The 24,800-nt window shown below is 49.5% G+C and overlaps 2 protein-coding genes across 2 annotated transcripts in view; one reads left to right on the top strand and one right to left on the bottom strand.

Moving 5' to 3' along the window:
- TMEM135 (transmembrane protein 135) overlaps positions 1-7,830 on the bottom strand; it is a 185,977-nt gene extending 178,147 nt beyond the window's left edge. The window contains exon 1 of the mRNA XM_077926976.1: positions 7,810-7,830. The gene's annotated coding sequence lies outside the window, so the exon portion shown is untranslated. The remainder of the gene's footprint in view (positions 1-7,809) is intronic.
- An 8,069-nt stretch (positions 7,831-15,899) lies between these two features.
- Positions 15,900-23,383, top strand: FZD4 (frizzled class receptor 4). The gene is made up of 2 exons (XM_028726019.2): positions 15,900-16,389; positions 21,861-23,383. Exons 1-2 carry the CDS (start codon positions 16,129-16,131, stop codon positions 23,190-23,192), a joined length of 1,593 nt encoding a protein of 530 aa, XP_028581852.2. The 5' UTR covers positions 15,900-16,128; the 3' UTR covers positions 23,193-23,383.
- The last annotated feature ends 1,417 nt before the right edge of the window (positions 23,384-24,800 follow it).

The raw sequence follows: 24,800 nt of genomic DNA, 5'->3' as shown, positions 1-24,800 counted from the left end.
AATGTCCCAGATGTCCCAGTGGGAAGCAGGACCTGAGTGCAAGAGAGTTCTCACCACTTGCAATTCCCAGCAACTGGGAGGCATACTGCCAGTGTGGTGTAGTGGTTAAGAGCGGTGGACTCGTAATTTGGTGAACCGGGTTCGCTTCCCCGCTCCTCCACATGCAGCTGCTGGGTGACCTTGGGCTAGTCACAGTTTTCTGACGTTTCTCAGCCTCACTCACCTCACAGAGTGTTTGTTGTGGGGGAGGAAGGGAAAGGAGAATGTGAGCCGCTTTGAGACTCCTTCGGGTAGTGATAAAGCGGGATATCAAATCCAAACTCCTCTTCTTCTTCTCTTCTCTCTGAAAGTGGAGACAGAACCTAGCCATCATGGCTGGTAGCCATTGATGGCCTGATCTCCATAAATTTGCCCAGTTCTCTTTTGAAATCACCCATGTTGCTGGCCATCACTGCCTCACGTGGCAGCCAATTCCAGAGTTTTGCTCTGAGCTGTGCAAAGAACCACTTCTCATTGTCCATCCTGAATTTTCCAATGTTCACTTTCATTGCACGGCCCCGAGTTCTAGAGTTAGGAGAGGGGAAGAAAAACTTATCGCTTCATAGCATCAAAGGATCATCTAGTACCAGGGCTGTCTTAAGCATATCTGGCGCCGTGGTGCAAGGATCCCTCCGGCACACACCCCCCGTTTCCCAGGGTTGTCGACCTTTCCCCAAGCCTCTGCGGGGATCACTCTCTTCCTGTGGAGGCTTGGGAAGGAAGCTGCATGCCCACCAGCCATATACACGCAGCTGGCAGGCATGTAGGGAAAGGGGAGGCTTCTGGCGCTGGCAAAGCCGCACAGCTCCCCCATTCGCCGGGCGTCCCTGAGAGACTGGCGCCCTGGTGCAACGTGCCAGTAAGCCCAATGGGAAAGACGGCTCTGTCTAGTACAACCCCCTGTAATGCAGGAATCTTTCGCCCAATGTGGGGCTTGAACCCACAACACTTTCTCTACACCAGGCATACTTGCACACACCTCTGTTGTGCCTTTTAAAGGTAAAGGGACCCCTGACCATTAGGTCCAGTCGTGACCGACTCTGGGGTTGCGGCGCTCATCTCGCTTTATTGGCCGAGGGAGCCAGCGTACAGCTTCCGGGTCATGTGGCCAGCATGACTAAGCCACTTCTGGAGAACCAGAGCAGCGCACGGAAACACCGTTTACCTTCCCGCTGGAGTGGTACCTATTTATCTACTTGCACTTTGGCGTGCTTTTGAACTGCTAGGTTGGCAGGAGCAGGGACCGAGCAACGAATCCCATCGCGGGATTCGAACCGCCGACCTTCTGATCGGCAAGCCCTAGGCTCTGTGGTTTAATCTACAGCGCCACCTGCATCCCATCACTGCAAGTACTTATGCTCAAATGCTGATGTCCAAATATACTACCTCACTTCTGCTAAGTATTCCTGTTGATATGACAGGGACCCAACTACCTGCACTTTCTAGAAACAGTTGGAAGACATTTTGTTCTAGAAACATTTTGGAAGACATTTTGCAGGATTCGAACCGCCGACCTTCTGATCGGCAAGTCCTAGGCTCTGTGGTTTAATCCACAGCGCCACCCGTGTCCCACGTTGTGCCTTTTATCTAAACCCAAAAGCTCCAATTGTTGCAGTACAGTCATACCTCGGGTTACAGACACTTCAGGTTGCATTTTTTTGGGTTACGGACCACCAAAACCCAGAAGTACTGGAACAGGTTACTTCCGGGCTCACTCCAGACATCCACTTACTGTTGGTTCCCTTGCCTTCCACACTCCCAGTCCCAATGGGTACCAGCTTCCACTGCCTGAGACTCTGGGGAGCTGGCACTACAGATGATGCAGAGCTAGATGAACAAATATTATGAAATGGTACAAGACCACTTCCTGTGTTCCTAAATCTGCAGGCAAGCCTCTCAAGACATTATCTCCCACTAATGTTTACATACAAGTGTCTGTTACAAGAATTGGGAACTGGAGATGGTTAAAAAAGGAGTCAAGCCTACAGGTAAGTAGGTTTAAGATTACACGCCTTTGATGTTATGGTGAAGAAGGTCTCTTCTGACCTTGGAGCCTCTGAAACTCTGCAACATAATCCAACTTTGAGCTGCTTCAGCTGTGGGGAGGAAGGATTGCAGCTCTCGGAGCAGACATGCCTAGTCTCCCACCGGTTACTTTTAGACTCGAAGGGCAATGACTTCTCCATCAAGCACCAGTTGATCCTGCCAGAAAGCATCTCCTGTGTGGGTCATTATCTGCATAGCAAAAGCATTAAATCATTTCCTCCCCCAAAGCCTGCTGGCTCTCTGGGCCTCAAGGTGGGAACAGCTCCATTCCAACCCACTTGAAGAAGAAGAAGAAGAAATAAAAAGTATCCTGAAGGTCATTCCTTCAGCTGGAAAAAAAAAAAACCTGGAGAGATGCAGTTGGAAACAAAATGAGAGGGGATAAAGACTCTTGCCTGCTGCCATACTGGAACACAAAACTCCACTACACCCCCACAAAAAAAACTTGTGAGGGTGAAAAGCACCAAATAAAAAAAGGGGATTTCCCATGAAATATATACTGTATTTTTCCATGTATAAGACTATTTTTCCAAACCCAAAATTAAGAAAATGAAACCCTAAAATAGAAGTGAAAATCTGGATGATTGGCAGTGGCAAGTTGTTGATTTTGGGGGAGGCGATCGCCCTCAAAGTTTCCAGCATGAGGTACCTGCCGTACACCGTGGTGCAGAAGCAAAGGCAGCGACTGGGGGAGGCACCACACGCTCCCCCTGGGTGGCAGCTGTTGCTCTGGGGAAGCAGGCTCCCAAACAGGATGCCAGGTGTGCTGGACCCGGGGGTTAACCCGAGCAATGCGGTCCAGGTCCGGTCCCGAATCCAAGGGTTCCGCAAGGAGTCAGTCCAACAGGGCCAAGGCAGGAAACCAGGCTAGGTCAGGCACAATGTCTCAGGCAGGTTCCAGCAAGCAGCAATGTTGCTCCCGCAACCTGGGGCGCGGTCCGGCAGCCTTTTATTTCTGTTGGGGTAATGGCTGGTCCTGATCCCCCGGTGACTCACCTCCCTGTCTTGCCCAAAGGCCAGCACTCCTCCTGCGAGTGCTCAGGTCTCTCCTTCTCTCAGACCTTAGTTTCTGCAGCTAGGGAGATGTCGGTGGGTTACTAGACCCAGAGGCTGCCTCGGCCTCTCCTGACCCAACTGGTAGTGGAGCAGCTGTAAGTGACTGCCCAGCTGAAGGCCACGAGGTCATCCCCGCATCTGGAGCCAGGGCAGGCTCAGGGCCCTGACTAGGCCCAGCTGGTGCTTGTTGCAGGGGAACCTGTGCAGACTGAGAGCAAGTGTGGTGTAGTGGTTAGGAGCGGTAGACTCGTAAACTGGTGAACCAGGTTCGCTTCCCCGCTCCTCCACATGCAGCTGCTGGGTGACCTTGGGCTAGTCACACTTCCTTGAAGTCTCTCAGCCCCACTCACCTCACAGAATGTTTGTTGTGGGGGAGGAAGGGAAAGGAGAATGTTAGCCGCTTTGAGACTCCTTTGGGTAGTGATAAAGTGGGATATCAAATCCAAACTACTCTTCTTCTTCTTCTTCTTCTTCTTCTTCTTCTTCTTCTTCTTCTTCTTCAGAATCAGGCCCCAGACTCGGTTCAGATGCCACCTGAGGCAGAGGATCCGGTGCGGACTGAGACTCCTCCAGCTCCGAGCCTGAGTCCCAGGCCATCACATCAAGGAAGAGCCGGGGGGAGACAGCACCCACTCTGCACCGGGCCACACCAGCAAGCAAACTGAGCTGAGGAAGGTGATGAGGTGGCTGGGGGCAGGGTAGGAGTTTGAGAGGGAAAGAGGGAAAGAAGGAAAGAAGGGCAAGGAGAGGTAGCTGAGGCAGCTCTCAGCGGTGGCGGTGGCAGCTGCTCTTGATCCCATGGTTGAGCCAGCGGGGGCTTCAGGAGGCGAGCCAGTCGCCAGCATGCAGCCCGGGGGGGGGGGGAAGGGGGGCGGCAGCAGGAGGGACCGCCTCAGCCTGCCCAAACCAAAATCCCAGACATATGCTTAAATATTTTACAAATTCCCCCAGATGCCCATGTTCCGTGTATAAGATGACCCCCAATTTTTTACTAATTTTTTTTTAGCAAAAAATCTCGTCTTATACACGGAAATATACGGTATAAACCAGATATCTGCTCCGTTTAGTGGGAAGTTCTCTTTTTGGGCTCCATTCTATTTTTTCCTTCCATCTTTTTTTTCCTCCAGCTCTGCTTCTAAGGCTTTTAAAAAACATCTAGCAAGTGATGCTTCTCCTACAACTTATTTCCATCCTAGGAAAAAAATTAACTTGCTTAAGTTATGCCCAGCGCACTGCTGCTAAGAGACAAGAGGAGAAAGGCCAGTTAAAGAGGCAACACTCAGAATTGGAGTCTGCTAGAAGGAGCTTAGGATGTTTTTAGTTCAGAGGAAAGGCACGGAGGTGAAATGGTAGAAGTTTTTAAAATTATGCGTGGTATGGAGACAGTGGCTAGATAAAGGGTTTTCTCCCTCATAGCACCAGAACTCATGAACATCTAATGAAGCCAAGTGTTGGAAAATTCAGGATAGATAAAAGACAGTACTTATTCACACAGCACATGGCAACGAAACATGTCTCTCCCATATCGTTCTCTATGGCCACAGCAGGCGCCACAACTTTCCAGCAGTTTGACTTCACTCCCAAAGGCGCACTCCTCCTTTGTCTCCCAAGACAGACAGACGTCAACCAACATAATTAAACTCTGTATAGCCCTCGCTCCCACAGGAGGCAGTGGTGACCAACTGGCCATTGACCAAGATGGCTTTAAAAGAAGACAAGACAAAATCATGGAGGGTAAGGTTATCAATGGCTACTAACCGCAATGGCCATAACCCTGCTGGAGGTAGTAAAGGTAAAGGTAAAGGGACCCCTGACCATGAGGTCCAGTCGTGGACAACTCTGGGGTTGTGGCACTCATCTCGCTTTATTGGCCAAGGGAGCTGGCGTACAGCTTCTGGGTCATGTGGCCAGCATGACTAAGCCGCTTCTGGCGAACCAGAGCAGCGCACGGAAACACCGTTTACCTTCCTTACCTATTTATCTACTTGCACTTTGACGTGCTTTCGAACTGCTAGGTTGACAGGAGCTGGGACTGAGCAACTGGAGCTCGCCCTGTTGTGGGGATTCGAACCACCGACCTTCTGATCAGCAAGTCCTAGGCTCTGTAGTTTAACCCACAGCGCCACCCGTGTCCCTTACCCTACTATACAGAGGTAGAATTCATGCATATAGCCCTGCTCACTTTTGCCCCTGGCCCCACCCACCCCATGGTAAGTGGCTGTCCAGAAAGTCGCCCATAATAGAATATGGCCCTCAGGCTGATGAGGGTTTCCCACTTCAGGTCCAGATTAATTAAATCATTTATTTTAACAAATAGTGAACCCATAGCCTGGCCTCTGGGCAGGTGAAGGAGAAAGAAAGCTTGTGAGCTTTTCTATTATGCATATATATATATATAAAGTTATCTCATGCTCCCATGCCTCCTGGATTCATCACGTACCGTACCCTATCATATAAAAATAATTAAGATGTAGCTGTCCGCCTGCAGATTAGATAGACAAATGTAGATATTGGCACACAGGGACTGTAAAGGGTTTAAGATGATATTTACAAGCAGTAATCAATCAGTGGCTCTGCTGAGCTGCATGTTTAAAGTATAGACCCTTTGGGGTGTTATCTGTGATCTTCCTGATCGGAGTCTGTGCCAGCTAAATATGCCAGGCTATAGGCTCCCTTTCTTGCCTCCTGGCTCTGGATACCCCGCCCTCCTTGCCTTTTCCTGCTTTGATCTATTTAAAGAACCAATTATGCATGTGCTTATCTGTGCTATGGAAGCGCTGTTAATATATGCATGAAGTAATTGCTTATCTTTTCCAACTGAGGTCACCGGTTTAGCTTGCTGCTGCTTTTCCCTAGGCTCCTGTTTTGAAAACACAAACTTGCCCACAGGGTATTTTTAAATTTGTATTTTAGCTAGCCAAAGAAATGCACGGGCTTCAATCCATGGAACGCTTGATTGCTATCACTCTTGCTAAGAACATAACAGCCCGCTGGATCAGGCCAATGGCCCATTTAGGTCAGCATCCTGTTCTCACAGTGGCCAGCCAGAGGCCTGTAGGAATCCTACAAGCAAAAGGGCACTCTTTCCCCTCCTGTGGTTTTCAGCAGCTGGTACTCAGAAGTACCGTATATTGACTCAGACTGCGGAGGCAAAGCATAGCCATCATATCTAGTCAGCCCTGTTCCCCACGAATTTGTTCAGTCCCCTCTAAGAACCAGTGGTGCTACCTTTGAAGATGACCCGGAAACTACAACTAATCCAGAATGCGGCAGCTAGACTGGTGACTGGGAGTGGCCGCCGAGACCATATAACACCGGTCTTGAAAGACCTACATTGGCTCCCAGTACGTTTCCGAGCACAATTCAAAGTGTTGGTGCTGACCTTTAAAGCCCTAAACGGTCTCGGTCCAGTATATCTGAAGGAGCATCTCCACCCCCATCATTCTGCTCGGATGCTGAGGTCCAGCGCCGAGGGCCTTCTGGCGGTTCCCTCACTGTGAGAAGCAAAGCTACAGGGAACCAGGCAGAGGGCCTTCTCGGTAGTGGCACCCGCCCTGTGGAACGCCCTCCCTTCAGATGTCAAAGAAATAAACAACTATCAGACTTTTAGAAGATATCTGAAGGCAGCCCTGTTCAGGGAAGTTTTTAATGTGTCACATTTTGATGTATTTTTAATCCTTGTTGGAAGCTGCCCAGAGTGGCTGGGGAAACCATGATGTAAGTAATGGGCCCCACCTGCTAGCCTGCACCCTAAAATTTCACTGGTTTGCTCATTTCTGTATATAGGGTGTCTACATTCTGCATGTACAAATGGCTTTCGATACCTATTAGGTCCATAAATTACCACATAGCATATATTTGACAGAAAAAAAGCGACAATTTATTGCTGACAAATGACAGCTGGACATATAAAGGGCCCCATTCCCTTCAGTAGCTTAGGGCCTCATCAAACCAAAATCCAGCCCTGGGTGTATATATTTTACGAAATAAATACGTAACCTAGCACCTCGCTGCTGATGAACATACTTTGTACAGAAGCATACAGAAGTGGAGAGCAGGGACAGATCACAGGGTGCTGGGTAGACTTTGCCCCATGCTTGTGCAAATAGCAGCAGCAGATCATACTTTCACAAAAAACAGTCAGTTTGAAAGAAACATATTGCGCGGCTTGGCCTTCAGTGATGCAAGCCCAATTTTCAACCTGCAGTTTTCAACACTGTTTTTTTTATATATAAAAAAACCAACAGCAACAACAACCAAAAGATCACTACAGTACTGCGGTTTAGGCAGCAAGCAACCCCTCTCTACATGTTCCCTGGCAGAAAATCCATTGAGCAGGCATGTATCAGGCAGGCCAGAAATCCTTTGCACACTTACTGGGAGAGTCACTCCGGCCAATGCCTGCAGAACTTCTTGTGGGAATGTTGTAGATACTAGGAGAGGATATATTGATTTCATAGTATCCTTCCTCACTCACACTTGTGCGTCATCAGCAGAGTGCATTCCCCAATATATAGCAGGAAGCTAGTTGGTAGATTCGTCTGAATCTCTTTACTTAAGCAATCCAATCTGGCTTTGTTCATATTCCTGGTAAGACTCCTTTTATCCCTCCTAAAAAGAATAAAGACACAAGAAGCTTCTTTTAAAAGTAATAAGAAGTTTACTCACATTCAGTTCACAGTTGGAACCCTGAAGGCAGGCTTTAGCTAGTAGTTGTAGATACAGTGTGGCTTACATCCTTGTAGGGATGGGCCCATGTGGCAGAGAGCCAGCAGTGCAGTCCAAGAGAAGAAAAGGCATCAAAACAGGAAGGTGGCTGCGTGACTGGACCTTTTGTGGGGTCTGCAAGGGTCATGCCCACCTACCTGGTCACATGCAAAGGAAGGATGCTCCAGACCAGGTATAACAGGAAGTTCAACTGGCTGGATCAACACCCCCCCACCCGTCTGTGTCCACTCTAGGCAAACAGGAAGTGTTGTACTTGACTGCTTATGTTACATCCCACACTTCTGATGGTATCAGAATCCAAATGCCTCCTCACTTAACTCATGCATGCCGAACGAGAAGTCTATGAACCCTGCATGCATCTTCCCACCAATGCCTTTAAGTTACAGATCGCAAGCTGGCTGGAGAAGCATCACACAGCTAGATTAATCACCAATTGTTGGAGGTGTGCCAGGACTGGAAGGAAGAGTAGCAAAGTTTTTGCAACTCTGTTGGCCAATCCTTGGTAACACTAGTTGCATTTATTGGTTCTAAAAGCAATTACTGCTCCTCTGAGAGCAGGGCAAGTCCAGGTAACATGGGGAGCTGCCTTATATGGAGGCAGACTGTTTCACCGAGTGAACGTCAAAGTATCCCAAATGTTCTGCTCTGCTTTCTCAGCAGGAGGAATATTGTAGTCCTTTTCTCAGTGGTGCACTGGGGCGTCCTGATTAAACGTATCAAAATATTTCAGAATCACGCAATACTTGGGTTATAAGAATTTTAAGGTCTCTCAAATAGAATAAATATTCATAAATGCACACATATATAAATGAACCACGTGTCTGAAATAATATGGGAGAGCAATCCTGAAGCTATTTTGACTCTCCCAATGACCTCAAATATACCTCTGCAGTAAGGGAGACAAATGGGGAAAGCCTTCCCGTTGTCTTTTTGCTTGCAAAGCCTGTCTTAAGGGCATATTTGTGTATGAATAGGGTGAGCTGGTGAGCCTGTTAATTCAGGAACTAAAGTATTAACCATTAAAGTATTAACTAAAGTATTAACCATCGCAAAAGAATGTTCAGGCTGCAATCAGTGGCCATTATTAGGTATCCAGGCAGGCAGGATTTCTGCTGTAGACCGCCTCCTTCTGTGATGTATGTATGATGTTTTAGGGAGTGGTCTTGGGCAATTTCAAAAGTCTATATAAGGGCTTGCCCACCATTGTTCAGGGTTATCCTCCCTCCTGTGTGTGGTGAGTGGAGACCCTGTTGCAACAGTTCCTTTAATAAAGATCAGGCTTACTAACCGCTTTGCTTCTCAGTATTCTCTGGTTGACCTCTGTTGACTTCTCCTACCGATAGGGAACCTTAGGAGGACTCTGTACAAACTCTGGAATGCCCCATAAGGGAAAAGGAGCAGGGTTTTTTTCTTCTTATAATGCATGAAGTTTGCTGCTACAAGATGCAGCGATAGCTCCTTGCAGGAAAATTAACTACCAACCCCCAAATTTGGGATCCTCTCCAAACCCGTGCTCCAGTTTTGCAGGGTTTTTCTTTGCACCGTTTTGCAGCAAAAACCTGGCATTTTGCAGCACCCAACAAACTGAGCAGTTGATACATCAAACATGGTGTTTGTACTTAACATTAACTACGAATCCCAAAATTTGGGATCCCCTCCACATCAGTGCCAAACTGTTGCAGTTGTTTTGCAGCAAAAACTCCATGTTTTGCACTTGTGCCATATTCTTTCAGGAAGGTATTTCTGAATGACGCATCTAAACCATACATTTAAAGTCAACCTCCTTGTGCACGATATGGAGGTAAAAATGAAGAATCTGACATGTGCCTTTTTGTGTAAAGTACGATAAAGGAGGAAGTCACAATCTGCAACATTCTGTGCTGTCTAAATTCTAAACCCTTCTGTGCTGGCTCTTTTAAACACTGTAAGGAATGACTTAGGTCAGATTTGGACGGCTGGCCATACAAATATATTTGTGGAGTGACTACAGTGCTGGGAAACAGCACTTTTCTTTGTTGCGCTGTGGGCATTGCGTAAACCTCATTTTGCGTGATATAAATATTTTATCTTTAAACACGATTGCTCCATTCTCTGCGTGTCATCTGTCGCGAGCTGAACAGAGCCCTTTTTTCCACATCAATATGTTGTTTGGTGGCTTCATCACTAGCCCGATTCAGCATATGATAAAGTCTGTAAATGTTTAATCTCATGCTAAGACGGGAGCTTTGTTCTAAAGCCAGGCTCATAGGTGCCAACTCACTGGGGCCCTGTGTGCCCGAGCACCCACAAAATTCTCCATGAAGGGGCTAGGCACCCACAAATTTAGGTGCCAGGGCCATGAACTCTTCATGGCACCCACAGCCCCAGGCACCCATGGTTACAGGGCCAATTTGGCACTCCTAGTCTGGCTGAATAAGAATTCAGTTGCCCTGTATCTGCCCCACATGCAAAGAATTGTGTGAATCAGCCTTGAGTCAGAGCCGGCTTACATGACCAAAGTTATATGCTGGGAAAATACTGTATTAGCAAAGGGCTAATATTGTCCTTGGGACGCAGGTGGCGCTGTGGGTTAAACCACAGAGCCTAGGGCTTGCCGATCAGTAGGTCGGCAGTTCGAATCCCCACGACGGGGTGAGCTCCCGTTGCTCTGTCCCAGCTCTTGCCAACCTAGCAGTTCGAAAGCATGTCAAAGTGCAAGTAGATAAATAGGCACCACTTCGGCGGGAAGGTAAACGGCGTTTCCGTGCGCTGCTCTGGTTCGCCAGAAGCGGCTTAGTCATGCTGGCCACATGACCCGGAAGCTGTATGCTGGCTCCCTCAGCCAGTAAAGCGAGATGAGCGCCGCAACCCCAGAGTTGACCACGACTGGACCTAATGGTCAGGGGTCCCTTTACCCTTTAATATTGTCCTTAGTCCAGTAGAGTCCTGGGTGGTGAAGAGCAGCTGAAAATAATGATTATATACTAAAATATATCTTTATTTTATTTTTATTGTATGCATCAGAAGTATACAATATAACATAAGGACATGAGATACACCCCCCCCCCATTTTACAATGAGAAACCTAATCAAGTCCTTAGAAGGTTCTTCTTCATTGTCACCAGGAACTACTGATAACAATCTCTTTAACCATGGGCAGATAATGAGGCTTATCTCAGCAACAGCATCATCCCAGAGGCAACCCCAAAATAATAAAATCATGAGACCACGAGGGTCATCTAGTCCAACCCAATGCAGGAAACTTTCACCCAACATGGGGCTCAAACCCCTAACCCTGAGATTAAGAGTCTCATATTCCGCTGAGCTATCCCAATGGGATGGAAGACTGTTTTCAACGGAAACTGTTTATAGATTTTGGTGAAAACAATCTAATTGTTTTTAACCTGTTTTAATGCTTTTTTGTTGTTGTTTTTGTTCTTAAATTGTTTGTGCGTTGGCTCTATGTGGCTCCTCAGGGACAAAGGGTGGGATATAAATCCAAAAAATTAATGTATTTGCTGCTTTGTTTTCCAGCATGAAGTGCTGGCCGCAGCATAAGTAGGGGTCCAAGCCCTGCAGGAACCTGAGCACCAACAAAAAAAACTGAACTTGTGGAAACTTTTCTTTTAAATTTGCCCTAATTGTTTGTTGAGGAACATTTTCCTTATCCAGTCCAGATGGTGGTTGGTATCTGATGCCTCCCCAATTATTTTGATAAGTATTAATTGATTTATCTGTATCGACAAGCATTCTGAATATTGTGCTCAAATGCACAACTTTTATATTTTCCCAGAGAGATTATTATTATTATTTTCATATCCCACCTTTCTCTCCCAGGAACTCAAGGTAGCATACATGGTTCTCCCCTTCTTCATTTAATCCCCATAACCCTGTGAGGTAGTTGAGGCTGAGACTCCTGCAATGCAGGGGATTGGACTAGAAGATGACCCTCAGGAACACTTCCAGCTCCACAGTTCTGTGATTCTACAAAAGGCAGTGACTGGTCAGAGGTCACTCAGTGATCTTTGTGGCCAGGTGAGAATTTCAACCCTGGGGTCCTAGTCCAGTGCTCTAACCACTACACTACACTGCCTCTCCAATTGCCCCAAACCCTGAAGAGGTTTTCCAGGCAGACGAGACTAGCCTTTCCCAAGCTGGTGCCCTGCAGATGTTATGGACTAAAACTCCCACCACTGCTTCCATTGCTGGTGGAAATTGTAGTCCAGAACATCTGGATGACGCTTTCTTGGGGAAGACCAATCTAAGCAATGGATGGATCATTCGTCTAATTTTCCAGATGTCTCCCGGCACATTGACTTATCTTCTACTGGATTCCCATCTGTCTCCCCCCCACAATTTAGTTGTTTGAATTGACCCTTATTCTTCCTATGCAAAATGGTTTATTAGTTGTTTGACCAGTGCAATACCGCAGCTGTCTGCTCTTATTTAGGGGGAAAGAATGACTCTTTTGTGTTAGGCTGAATCTTATCAGACACACGCTGCAATATAATGAATGGGTGCAACTCCCTGCAGAGGGTTGTAGATGGGTCTTATCTGAGAGGGGGTCCCTTGAATGATGTGCGAGGATTAGAAAAGGGTGCGAGAGACATTTGGGAGATGCAGAAGAGGGCGTGGAGATGAGAGAACAAAAGCAATCCTGTCACACTCAAGGATATTGGCACATACCCAATCCTAGGCATGCTTACTCAGAAGAATTCCCAGTTGAAGCTGCAAACCTTATACACAGTTGCCCAGGAGAGAGCTTCCTTCAGCTCAGTGGTTTTGAGTTGATGTGTATAGGATCACACTGTAGGTGTGCAGAGCATTGCAGCCTCAGTGGGAAATGGGAAGGAGCATTTTCAAAGAGCCTGGTGGAGCTGGGCTTTTGGCAAAACTGATGCAATTAAGATTGCCGGAAGAAATATCAACAACCTCAGATATGCAGATGACACAACCTTGATGGCAGAAAGTGAGGAGGAATTAAAGAACCTTTTAATGAGGGTGAAAGAGGAAAGCGCAAAATATGGTCTGAAGCTCAACATAAAAAAACCAAAGATCATGGCCACTGGGCCCATCACCTCCTGGCAAATAGAAGGGGAAGAAATGGAGGCAGTGAGAGATTTTACTTTCTTGGGCTCCATGATCACTGCAGATGGTGACAGCAGTTACGAAATTAAAAGACTCCTGCTTCTTGGGAGAAAAGCAATGACAAACCTAGACAACATCTTAAAAAGCAGAGACATCACCTTGCCAACAAAGATCTGTATAGTTAAAGCTATGGCTTTCCCAGTAGTGATGTATGGAAGTGAGAGCTGGACCATAAAGAAGGCTGATTGCCGAAGAATTGATGCTTTTGAATTCTGGTGCTGGAGGAGACTCTTGAGAGTCCCATGGACTGCAAGAAGATCAAACGCATCCATTCTTAAGGAAATCAGCCCTGAGTGCTCACTGGAAGGACAGATCCTGAAGCTGAGACTCCAAGACCTTGGCCACCTCATGAGAAGAGAAGACTCCCTGGAAAAGACCCTGATGTTGGGAAAGATTGAGGGCACAAGGAGAAGGGGATGACAGAGGACAAGATGGTTGGACAGTGTTCTTGAAGCTACCAGCATGAGTTTGACTAAACTGCAGGAGGCAGTGGAAGACAGAAGTGCCTGGTGTGCTCTGGTCCATGGGGTCACAAAGAGTCGGACACGACTAAACGACTAAACAACAACAACGATGCACTGAGTCCTGCTTCCTATCTCTCCCACTGAGGCAGTGTGTTGGAATGGTAACAGCTCATAGAGTTGTGACCACGAGGGTCATCCCCCTGCAATGCAGGAATTGCTTTGTCCACTGTGGGGCTCAAACCCCCACAGATTAAGAGTCTCACGATTTACAGACTGAGCTATCTTGTTGAGGGAGAAGAGGCCTGATGGAGCTGTTGTTTGACTCCAGCTCCCATCAACCCCAGCCAACATGATCAATAGTCAGGGATGAGGGGGACTGGAGACCAACAACACCTAGGAGGAGTTCACTATTATTGTTCTAACTGCTGGACATGCGTAATAACAATAACAATCATTTTATTATTTGTACCGTGCCCATCTGGGTGGCTTCCAACAAATATAAAAGCATAATAAAACATCAAACACCAAAAACTTCCCTGTACAAAGCTGCCTTTAGATGTCTTCTAAAAGTTGTAGTTATTTATTTCCTTGACCTCTGATGGGAAGGGCGTTCCGCAGGGAGGGTGCCACTACCGAGAAGGCCCTCTGCCTGGTTCCCTGTAACCTCACTTCTCGCAATGAGGGAACTACCAGAAGGTCCTTGGGGGAGAACCTCAGTGTCCCTGCTGAATGATGGAGGTGGAGACGCTCCTTCAGGTATACAGGGCCGAGGCTGTTTAGAGCTTTAAAGGTCAGCACCAACACTTTGAATTGTGCTTGGAATTCAATTCCCACATGGCAGAGTGGATGTTGCCAGCCTTCACGTCTTGTTTGCAGACACCTTGGTAACACAGAGTTGGTCTGCCAACTGGCCTGGTGCCTGAAGCCGGCTCCCCATAGAGCACATCCTTGGGAGAGATCCTGCCATCTTCCATTCCGTGGACATGACCTGCCCCAGCTGCAAGCAAACATGTCTCTACAGCCACAGCAGCCGCTGCAACCTTCCAGCAGCTTGACCTCGCCCCCAAAGGGGCACTCCTCCATTATCTCCCAAGACAGACAGATGCCAACAGGTTCTGTCGAGTATCGTCCAATAGCAGGCACCTTCTGCTTAAACCTTTAAATGTTTGCTGAAAACATTTCTATGCTGCAAGGATTTTGAAAAAAGAGAGAAAAACATCTGCAGTAATAGCAAGTGATATGTGAGTTAAGTGTTTTCATGTGCTTTTTAACGTAATTTGTGTATAATTGCTGTAAGCCACTTTGATTTTCTTAAATGACATTTTGGCCCATGAGTATTCTTCATAAATAAATAAATTGATGGAATCATAGAGTTGGAAGGGACACTGATGGTCACCTAGTCCAACCCCCTGCAATGCCAGAATCCTGCCCACAGCCTTCCCTGGGTGGCCTCAAACCGCCAACCTTCTGGTTAACAGCCGGTCACACTGACCCACTGCACCACAAGGACTAGTGTCACAGAGGCATAAAAAGTTACCCTCAACAGCTGGCCAGTACAGTGAGTGGGATGTAAATTCTGTTCCGTGTGTTTGGTTGGTGGTTCGAGGCAGTGGCGTAGCGTGGGTTGTCAGCACCCGGGGCAAGGCAAGTAATTTGCGCCCCCTAACCCATGGATTTGCGCCCCCTAACCTGTGGATTTGCCCTAACCCCAGATGTTGCACCCGGTGCGGCCGGCCCCCCCTGCACCCCCCACGCTATGCCACTGGTTCGAGGCCACCCTGGGAATCCTGCATTGCAGGGGGTTGGACCAGAATGGGGCCCCTTCCAACTGTACATATCTATGATTCTAAAGCCAGAAAATGCATAAGATACGTGCTCCTGTTCATGTTTGTTCAGCAGCAAGCTCGAAGATCCTTCCGAGCGAGCTTGCAAAGAATTGCAGCCTTGCAGGGATGCCTACTGGATTAAGCCCTGTCCCACATAATTGATCACGTGTTGCACCCCCCCAAAATTTAAATGACAATGCCCATCAACTTTGGAGAGGGCGGAAGCTGTCCCCCTCAAAATAAATATTGGGGGAAGCGGACGAAGAGACCTCGGCCCCTTGGAATTGGCTCTTCCGCAGCCTTCTGCCCCAAGCCGGAGCTAGCCTAGACGGCAGTCCGCCCCCTCCAGTTCCCAGGCGGTTCGGTCATTTTCAATTCTGCCAAATGTGCTAAGCAAGCTCCGCCGCGGCGCTCCTTCGCCCTGGGGCACCGAAGTCTCTTCCAAACGGCCGCAGTCGCCTCGCCGCTCCCGGGAAAGTGACCCCGCGCGGGCTTCTAACTTTCCCTCGGTGGGCGCGGCTCCCTATCGGGGCGGGCCGGCCCCTCCCCCGCCCGCCGGCCCCTCCCCCGGGCAGGTTGCTCCCCCCACCCCTCGCCGGCCTCCGCCATTGGCCGCGGCGCCTGGCGTTCGCTGGAGGGGCTGCCTCGGTCGGTGTCACCCCGCGCTGCGCCGCCGGCTCAGCCAGACGCGCGCTCCGAGGGCGCACGGGCCGGGCGCACGGACTGTACGGGCGTTTTGGGTCGGCGGGACCGCTTTGGGGTGGCGCCTCGCGGCTTCCTCGTGTCTCTCGGGCTGGGCTGGAGCCCGGCGGCGAAGGGGAAGCCGGGCAGCTGGCTGGGCGATGGCCCCGGAGCCGGGGGAAAAGGCTGCCCGGTTGCTGCCGCCGCTGCTGCTCCTGCTTCTCCTGCGGGCGCAAGGCGCGCGCGGCTTCGACGAGGAGGAGCGCCGCTGCGATGCCATCCGCATCCCCATGTGCCAGAACCTGGGCTACAACGTCACCAAGATGCCCAACTTGGCCGGCAACGACTGGCAGCCCGACGCCGAGCTTCAACTCACCACCTTCACGCCGCTCATCCAGTACGGCTGCTCCAGCCAGCTCAAGGTGGGTCCAGCGTCTCCTCCAACCCCGGCCTCTCCGCGCCCCGTCTGGGCTCTTTCCCTCGCTCGCCAAACGCCCAGGGATTTATCCGGCCCTCGAGGCTGGTAAAGGGTGCCGCTTACCTCGGGCTGCGCGCCGGCGGAGCTCCGCGCGGACGCTTCTCCTTGGGGAGTCGGCAGCTCTGAACTGCGCGCAGTTCCCTCCCGAGGGTTGCGATCCTGAGCCCATTTTACATAGGAGGAGTAATCCCGTTCGGACCGCACCGGGCTTTAACGTCGGGGAAAACGCGCGCAAAAGAGAACGCCGCTCAGCCACTTCTGGGTTTTCCAAAAGGCTGGTGTTTTTTTAGCGCCAGCGATGAGCCAGAAGTGGACGCTGCGGCTGGAGTGAATGCATGAGAGGGTCTCGGGGCGTGTGCAGAGTGCATTTCCCTTACCGCTGTGGGAAGGTTGTGATTCAAACTTGTTTGGGAGGAGCGTCCTCTGAGGGTGGGAGCGCACTTCACAAGCCTCGGGAGTGGAATGCTTTCTGTGCATGCTTAAGGTTACTATTCTCTTATTGTTGCACACAAGAAGGAACTTTAGCCAAGGATGTTGAAGGTGGGTGGTGGGGCTCCGCCTCAGACCCAATTCTTCTGCCATACCTGGCGTGTTATTCACTGCGAGGATGAGGAAATGGTGAGCGTTCCCCACCCTTTCGAAACACACTCATGGCAGCAATGGAGAGCCTAATCCACTCCCGGGTGTTTCCAGACAGAAGGCTTTGGGGGGATCAGGTGTGCTGATTCAGCCGGGAGTCTGAAGCTGGCCAACTCTCAAACAGGGCGGTGCGTTGTGCGTGCCATGCCCACCCTTCGTAGTTCAGACCTCAGACTGGGGGCTTATTGGATCCGAGTCCAAAAGGCTGTAGATCAGAGTTGCCTTTCTGCTTGAGTGTAAAGCCCTTTTGCTGTTCGAGGCTACCTTTTTGCTCCCTGTGCCTCTTTGTGTTTTGATTTCCACCTCCTCGTCTGTCTCTTCCCCATTTTGCTGTGATGACCTGATAACGAACCTCTGGTGCCAGTAGCCCTAAACGCTCTGGGATCCCCGGTCCTCGGTAATCCAGCCTGCTGCCCCTTTCAGGTGTTCCCTCCCTCGCCCTGGCAGTTTGGTGCAGAAGAGCTGCTGAGCCCTCCAGCGGCAGGCACCAACTTTAATCCAGCTCTGCCTCCGCATGCGTGGAGCTTTTGCTGGGCAGATGTTGCTAAGCCTCAGCTGGGCAAAGCCACCCCTGCAAGAAGAACACTGCCCCAGAAATCCTGTTTGCTCTGTGTACCTGACCCCTTGAAACTCAGATACATACACCCCCAATTGCACAAGGACGGACCCGCTAGACTTCTGCACAGCCCCAGGGGAAAGTGTCTCCTCCTTGAGCTGCTTTGTGGAACTTTGCAACAGATATAGACCATCTCCCTCCTTTGTGGAGCTGACCTGAGCCACGCAGACACACCCTCTGATTGCAGGAGAGTCTTCAGAAAGCGATGCTTCCGCGGGGGGCTTCCCAGAATCTTGCATTCGCTGGGGAGCCGCAGCAGGTCTGCGGTAGACCTTCAGTTCTTTTCGGTGAATTGCCACAGCTCACAACCAGTCCAACGCCTGCTTTGCTATACCTTGGCACAACCAGGCGCAAAGAGCCCAGAGGGCAGATAGTAGCTGGCATTTAGGAGAGAGGAAAAACACACAAAAACAACCTTTGCCAAGTATCTCAAAGCAGCAGGTGCAATTGGATATTTACTCCCCTGGTGGGTGGGTGGAAGAGGGAGGGAGAGAGAAGAGTTCAAATTAGGAAAGCAACACACTGAGACATCTTCACAGCTTTCTGAACCTGGGTTGCAAATTCTTGCCATCCAAGGTGAAGAGGGTGGCAGGTGCATTTAAGCCAACCAGGATCTAGCCATGCCCCCGTCATTTGCAGTTTTGTTTTGGTAATTCTCTGTTCAGTTGCAGTGAGGCAGGTTGTTTGCTCCTTTATTTTCCAACCTGCCCGTGGGCAGTTAATATCTAACTTGCAACTCTGGAGTGCAAAGCCACAGTTCCAGAAACCTCTGTGCGTTTCAACAGGTACTACATTTCTTTCCTGCTTTTCCTCCAAGGAGTCCAAGGTTGCATATGTAGTAGTTCTCTCCCGGCTCCCACCAAATTTTACAACAACCCTGCGAGGTTGGTTAGGCTGACCCAGGAGCGCCTAGTGAGCTTCATAACAGCAGTAGGGATTTGGGACCCGCTTCTTCCTGGAACTAGTCTGAGGCGAAATGTCAAAGCTGCTTATGCCATTTCCCTTCTATTGTACGCAGAGCAGCTTGCAACGTAGGAATAAAAACAATCAAACAAGTGAGTTATAAAATATGCAACTAAACCACACTCTTCTGGGCCTGGAAGGAAACCGGAAGGCTTATGCAGACATGCGAGAAGGAACTTTTGGTGCAAACATTTCCACTGGGTGTGAATCTGCAGATAAGAAACCCACTTACAATAACATCTAAATCCAAGAGGGGCTGCCAGGGTGAAACGGAATATTCAAAAGATCTCTCCTCTTCTATTTCGCTTCCCGCGTTCTCCCCCCTCCCCTCTCTTGAGGTTAATTTACCCGTGAAGTCGGAAAGCAGTTGGCTTAAGAAACGATGGAGCAGAAATGGTTCCCCCCCCCCTCTGATTGGCAGGTTATCCCTGCCTGAATATATGTTCCCTCTGGCAGCTCAGGAATTTGGACTGCGGCTCACACGGGAGAGAGTGCGCTCTGAATTGGAGTTAATAAACAAAACGAGGAGCAGCTATGCCTGGAGTATTCCAGCTATTTTCACACCACTGGAGAGAGAATCTTCGAGTTGACTTCTAAATGGAATGTACGAAAGAAATGGGCAACTGTGCAGCTTCCAAGCGCAGGCGATGGCAAATGAAACACTTGTTTTTTTCCATGCAGTTAAGACAGCCTTGCAAATAAGCTCAGACAAGTTACTAGCCCACAAATATTTTTATTAGCCCACATTAGTAACTGCGGCCTAAGATTATTGTGACGTTTTAAAACATTCCCGCCTGGTCATAGGATCATAGAAGGGACCCAAGGGGTCATCTAGTCCAACCCGCCCCCCCCGCAATGCAGGAATTTCAGCTAAAGCATCCATGATAGATGGCCATCTCAGATGGTTGCTGAGAGGGATTCTGTACTTACTGCTGGCAGCTAAAGTGGTTGTTTATAAGCTTAATTTTCCATCTTTCTTTAAAACTGTTTCTTAATGGGAAGCCTGGTATTCTCTTGCATGTTTGGGAAATAAAGATCTACCAGGGTTTGAAGAGCCAGGTTTAATTTAAAGAGCCTAGGTCTCTGTATGTGAGCTTGGACATGTCACTGAGCCCTTGTCTGAAAAATGGGAGTAATGAGACTGTAAAGCACCTTGATAGACTTATTCCCAGCAATACCAAAACTTTCAGAACCCTAAAAAAGGGAGAAAGTCTGTCTAAACTTGGGAGTTATCCTGCCTGTGCTCACTTCACAAATGCAGAGTTTTAAAATCTATCTGAGGGCAAAACTCAAAACTTGGGTTCTTACACTTGCAGCAAATAATCCCCAGAAACAATAATAGTGTGGCTTAGAATCATGAATTGTACAGTTGGAAAGGGACACCAAGGGTCATCTAGTCCAACCCCCTGCAAGGCAAGAATATTCTGTTTGATTCTGTTGCATGGGTCAGGCATGATAGCCAAGTCTTTATAGAATTTAAGGAGGAGATGCTCTGGATGGAATTGTAATCTGGGAGGGGGTAGATATCTCATTGCCCTTTCCCATGAAATTCACCCTCTGTAGCATATTTTCTAGTTTATATATTGGCATGTCAGTTTAAGAACAGTCCTGTTTATGAACAATTTGGTTTATGAACTCCGCAAAACCAGAAGTAGCATCCCGGTTTGAGGACTTTTACCTCAGTCTAAGAATGGAATCCGAATGGTGGAAAGGCACTGGCGGCGGGAAGACTCATCAGGGAAAGCGTGCCTCGGTTTAAGAACCATTTCCGTTTAAGAACGGACTTCCGGAACAGGTTAAGTTCATAAACTGAGGTACCACTGTACAATGGTACCTCGAGTTAAGAACTTAATTCGTTCTGGAGGTCTGTTCTTAACCTGAAACTGTTCTTAACCTGAGGTACCATTTTAGCTAATGGGGCCTCCTGCTGCTGCCGTGCGGCCACCGCACGATTTCTGTTCTCATCCTGAGGTAAAGTTCTTAACCTGAGGTACTATTTCTGGGTTAGTGAGAGTCTGTAACCTGAAGCGTATGTAACCTGAAGTGTCTGTAACCCGAGGTACCACTGTACTCCTTAAAAATTCTTGTGTTCTGGACCATACTAGATGTGCCTTGACACACAATTTGGTGTTGCAGAGCTTTTTGTTTCTTTGTTTAGCAGCACGGTGCTCTTGAGCCCAGTCAGGACTGTCGTGTGGTGGTGGTGGGGTCTACAGTCTTAACCAGACTCCCCTCCCTGATCCTGCAATCTGCCATGGAAGGAGGAAAGGTACAATCACAAATAGTAGGGAGGCACAGTGAGTCCTGACTGGGACAGTGGCAAAGGCAAAGGGGATTGAAACTCTCCCTTCCTGCAGGCCCAGCCTGGGACATTTCCCCCCTGGAGCCACCTATTTCTTAAAGAAGCAGCTACGCAGCATCAAACCACATGATAAAAGCTAGGGTTTGCCATATTTTCAACAAGTGAAAATCCGGACACAAAATAAAATTGCCTATTTTTAAGGGAAATCGGGGAAAATGACATCATTGCCGACATGGCTTGCCATATGTCCGGATTTTCCTGGACGTTACAGTGGTACCTCGGGTTAAGTACTTAATTCATTCTGGAGGTCCGTTCTTAACCTGAATCTGTTCTTAACCTGAAGCACCACTTTAGCTAATGGAGCCTCCTGCTGCCGCTACGCCACCGGAGCACAATTTCTGTTCTCATCCTGAAGCAAAGTTCTTAACCCGAGGTACTTTTTCTGGGTTAGCGGGGTCTGTAACCTGAAGCGTCTGTAACCTGAAGTGTATGTAACCCGAGGTACCACTGTATTGCTAATTTCTGCCTGGACACTGCTTATGACCACAGTATTCGAGATATGCCTGGGAAATTCTGGACGTATGGCAATCCTATAAAAGTCCCATCTGGTTTGGCCTTCAAGAATGAATGATGTGCTTTCTCTGTACGCGTTTTGTGAAATATAGCTCTGTGCTGATCCTTGGTATGACCTTGGCCAAATCTTAAAGTGTGAGCAAAATGCACACTGAAGCTTTTGCAACTGAACACTTTCAGGTTTATGTTCTGTATTAAAACGCGATTCCCAAGTTTATTTTCCCTCAGTGGCTTGGGGGGGGGGGGAGCGTGCTGGTGCCTTCCTACAGCCTCCTAAAAGTTGTCTTGTCCTTTCTTTTCTCCCTCTCTCTCTTTCTTCCAGTTCTTCCTTTGCTCCGTCTACGTCCCCTTGTGCACAGAAAAGATCGACACCCCGATCGGCCCCTGCAGCGGCATGTGCCTCTCCGTCAAGAGGCGCTGTGAGCCGGTCCTGAAGGAATTCGGTTTCTCCTGGCCGGAAACCCTGAACTGCAGCAAGTTCCCGCCGCAAAACGGCGACAACCACATGTGCATGGAGGGCCCGGGGGACGAAGAGGTGCCTCTTCACAGCAAGTCGCCCTTGAACCCTGGAGAGGAATGCCACTCGGTAGGATCCAACCCGGACCAATACATCTGGGTTAAGAGGAGCCTGAACTGCGCCCTTAAGTGTGGTTACGACGCCGGCCTCTACAGCCGTTCGGCCAAGGAGTTTACAGACATCTGGATGGCTGTGTGGGCTAGCCTGTGCTTCATTTCCACAGCCTTCACGGTCCTGACCTTTCTGGTTGATTCCTATCGGTTTTCCTACCCCGAACGCCCCATCATTTTCCTGAGCATGTGCTACAATATTTATAGCATCGCCTATATCGTCCGGCTGATTGTGGGCCGGGAGAGGATTTCCTGCGACTTTGAGGAGGCGGCAGAACCTGTCCTCGTCCAAGAAGGCCTCAAGAACACAGGATGTGCTATCATTTTCCTGCTGATGTACTTTTTCGGGATGGCCAGCTCCATCTGGTGGGTGATCCTGACGCTGACCTGGTTCCTGGCTGCAGGACTCAAGTGGGGCCACGAGGCCATCGAAATGCACAGCTCCTATTTCCACATTGCGGCCTGGGCCATCCCCGCCGTGAAGACCATCGTCATCCTGATCATGAGGCTGGTGGACGTGGACGAGTTGACCGGGCTGTGCTACGTGGGGAACCAGAACCTGGATGCACTGACGGGTTTCGTGGTGGCTCCTCTTTTCACCTATTTGGTGATTGGGACCCTGTTCATTGCGGCCGGCCTGGTGGCTCTGTTTAAAATCAGGTCCAACCTTCAGAAGGACGGGACGAAAACCGACAAGCTGGAGAGGCTGATGGTGAAAATTGGGGTCTTTTCGGTGCTCTACACCGTCCCGGCCACCTGCGTCATCGCCTGCTATTTCTACGAAATCTCCAACTGGACTATCTTCCGCTACTCGGCGGACGACTCCAACATGGCGGTGGAGATGCTGAAGATCTTCATGTCCCTGTTGGTGGGCATCACCTCCGGCATGTGGATTTGGTCTGCCAAAACGCTACACACCTGGCAGAAGTGCTCGAACCGGCTGGTGAACTCTGGCAGGGTGAAACGGGGGGAGAAGAGGGCCGACGGCTGGGTGAAGCCTGGGAAAGGGAACGAGACTGTGGTATAAAGTGGACCAACGCACGGCGGGCGGACCTGCCGGGTGCGCTCTCTCTCCGCCTGCGGGAAGAGCTGGGTTCACGCAAGCAACTGCGACAGGAGCGTCGCAGTGGTTTGCGCGCCATGGAAAGGAGCTGTGCTTTTTGGGAGGTGGTGGGGAGAGGGCGCGCAGAGAAGGCCCGAATAAACTGCAAGGACTTGTTTGTGTGTGTGTGTGTGCTGTGAACAGCAGGGCTTTGCTCCCGCAAAAAAAACAAAAAACCAGCAACAAAGGGAGCCTGCAGAGGCTTTCAGAAGCTGTGAAGACAAAAAATGGGAACCGGTTGAAATGCGGCATCCTTGTGCCTTGAGGAGTCTTGGGACTTAGCACCTCCTAGTGACACATCATGTGCCTTCTCTTTATTCCTCCTCACCCTGCCCTGAGTTGTATTTTTAGCTGTGTGTCTTGTGTAGGAAAGAATTTAGAAAGGGGATCTCTGCTGCTGTTGTTCTAGGGAACTCTTCTTCAGGGCTGCTGGCTTCCAGGGACTTGAGATCCTGCTGCGCAAAGGTCTGCCGCCATGGAGGGTTGGAAGGTGAACGTTCGCCTTCCGGCGCCTGCCCTGATGTCTGCATGCTGATAGGGCTGTCAGATAATCGGAAGCCAACACAGTCCCTATCGTCTAAGCCAGCCTAGGACAACCTGGCGGCCTCCAGCTATTGCTGGGCTACATCAGCCCCTGCCCGCGACCCCGTGCTGATGGGAGTTGTAGTCCCAACAACCTCTGGAGCCCACAAGGTTGTCTGAGGTCAATCCAAACCATAAGTAGGCAGAAGGGAGCTTACTGGTAGATTTCTGAGATGTTTGCTGTTGGTCAGCAAGGACTTCTGACTCTTAGATGTTCAACCATAGCAGCAACACAGTGACCCTCCCTGAATTATACTGCTGAAATGAAGGAAGCTTGGGGTAACCCAGGGATGTGTGTCTGTGTGGAAGGCCTGCAAGCTCTATCCAGTTCTGAGACTTGGAAGCACATTTCTGGGCTCAGATTTCTTTCGTTCTTTCCCAGTGTTAGGTGTTCTGCACAAGCTCCAGGGGCTGAACATCAGGATCTTAAGTTAAAAAGCAAAACCAAAGGTGATCCTTGAAACTTGCTGCCCCGTGGTCTCAGCAGCGGCACTGTCCTGGCTGCGAAGGCGCTGCTGCTTACAAGAACTAGACAGGATAAGGGTGGTGAGTGATGGGTTGGGGGTCCTGCTGCTGTATGGGGGATGCCGCCCTCCAGCCATACAGCTGCCTGTCCCTGCTGCAGCGACATCACAGCCAGGAGGGTGCCTCTGCCATTTGCTTGCCCCTTCCTGTGCCACTGCTGCCCGGTCCACAGCTATAAAGCCACTGGCTTGCTAAAATTCAGGCACATCCACAACCCCCTTCTTCCTGTGCTATAAGAAACCCCTGGCTTTACTTTGAGAAGCATTCACTGAAGGGCTGAACTGGTAGAGCTGTGTGGCTCAGGCTGCAAAGGCTCTGGGCTGCCTCCAGGCAAGGGCCACACTCACACCTTTAAAGTATTGTGACACCGATTTAAACAGTCCCCCAAAGAATTCTGAGAGGTGTAGTTTGAGAGCTCAGTCCCTC

This window comes from Podarcis muralis, chromosome 4 (genome assembly GCF_964188315.1).
Source record: "Podarcis muralis chromosome 4, rPodMur119.hap1.1, whole genome shotgun sequence".
NCBI lineage: Eukaryota > Metazoa > Chordata > Lepidosauria > Squamata > Lacertidae > Podarcis > Podarcis muralis.
This window is presented reverse-complemented; position numbering and strand designations above follow the sequence as displayed.

What these genes read in the sequence shown, in the direction of transcription:
- FZD4 (XM_028726019.2), top strand. Translation starts at nt 16,129, where the DNA reads ATGGCCCCGGAGCCGGGGGAAAAGGCTGCCCGGTTGCTGCCGCCGCTG. An exon ending in GCTGCTCCAGCCAGCTCAAG is followed by an intron (nt 16,390 to 21,860) that starts GTGGGTCCAGCG and finishes TCTTTCTTCCAG; the next exon opens with TTCTTCCTTTGCTCCGTCTA.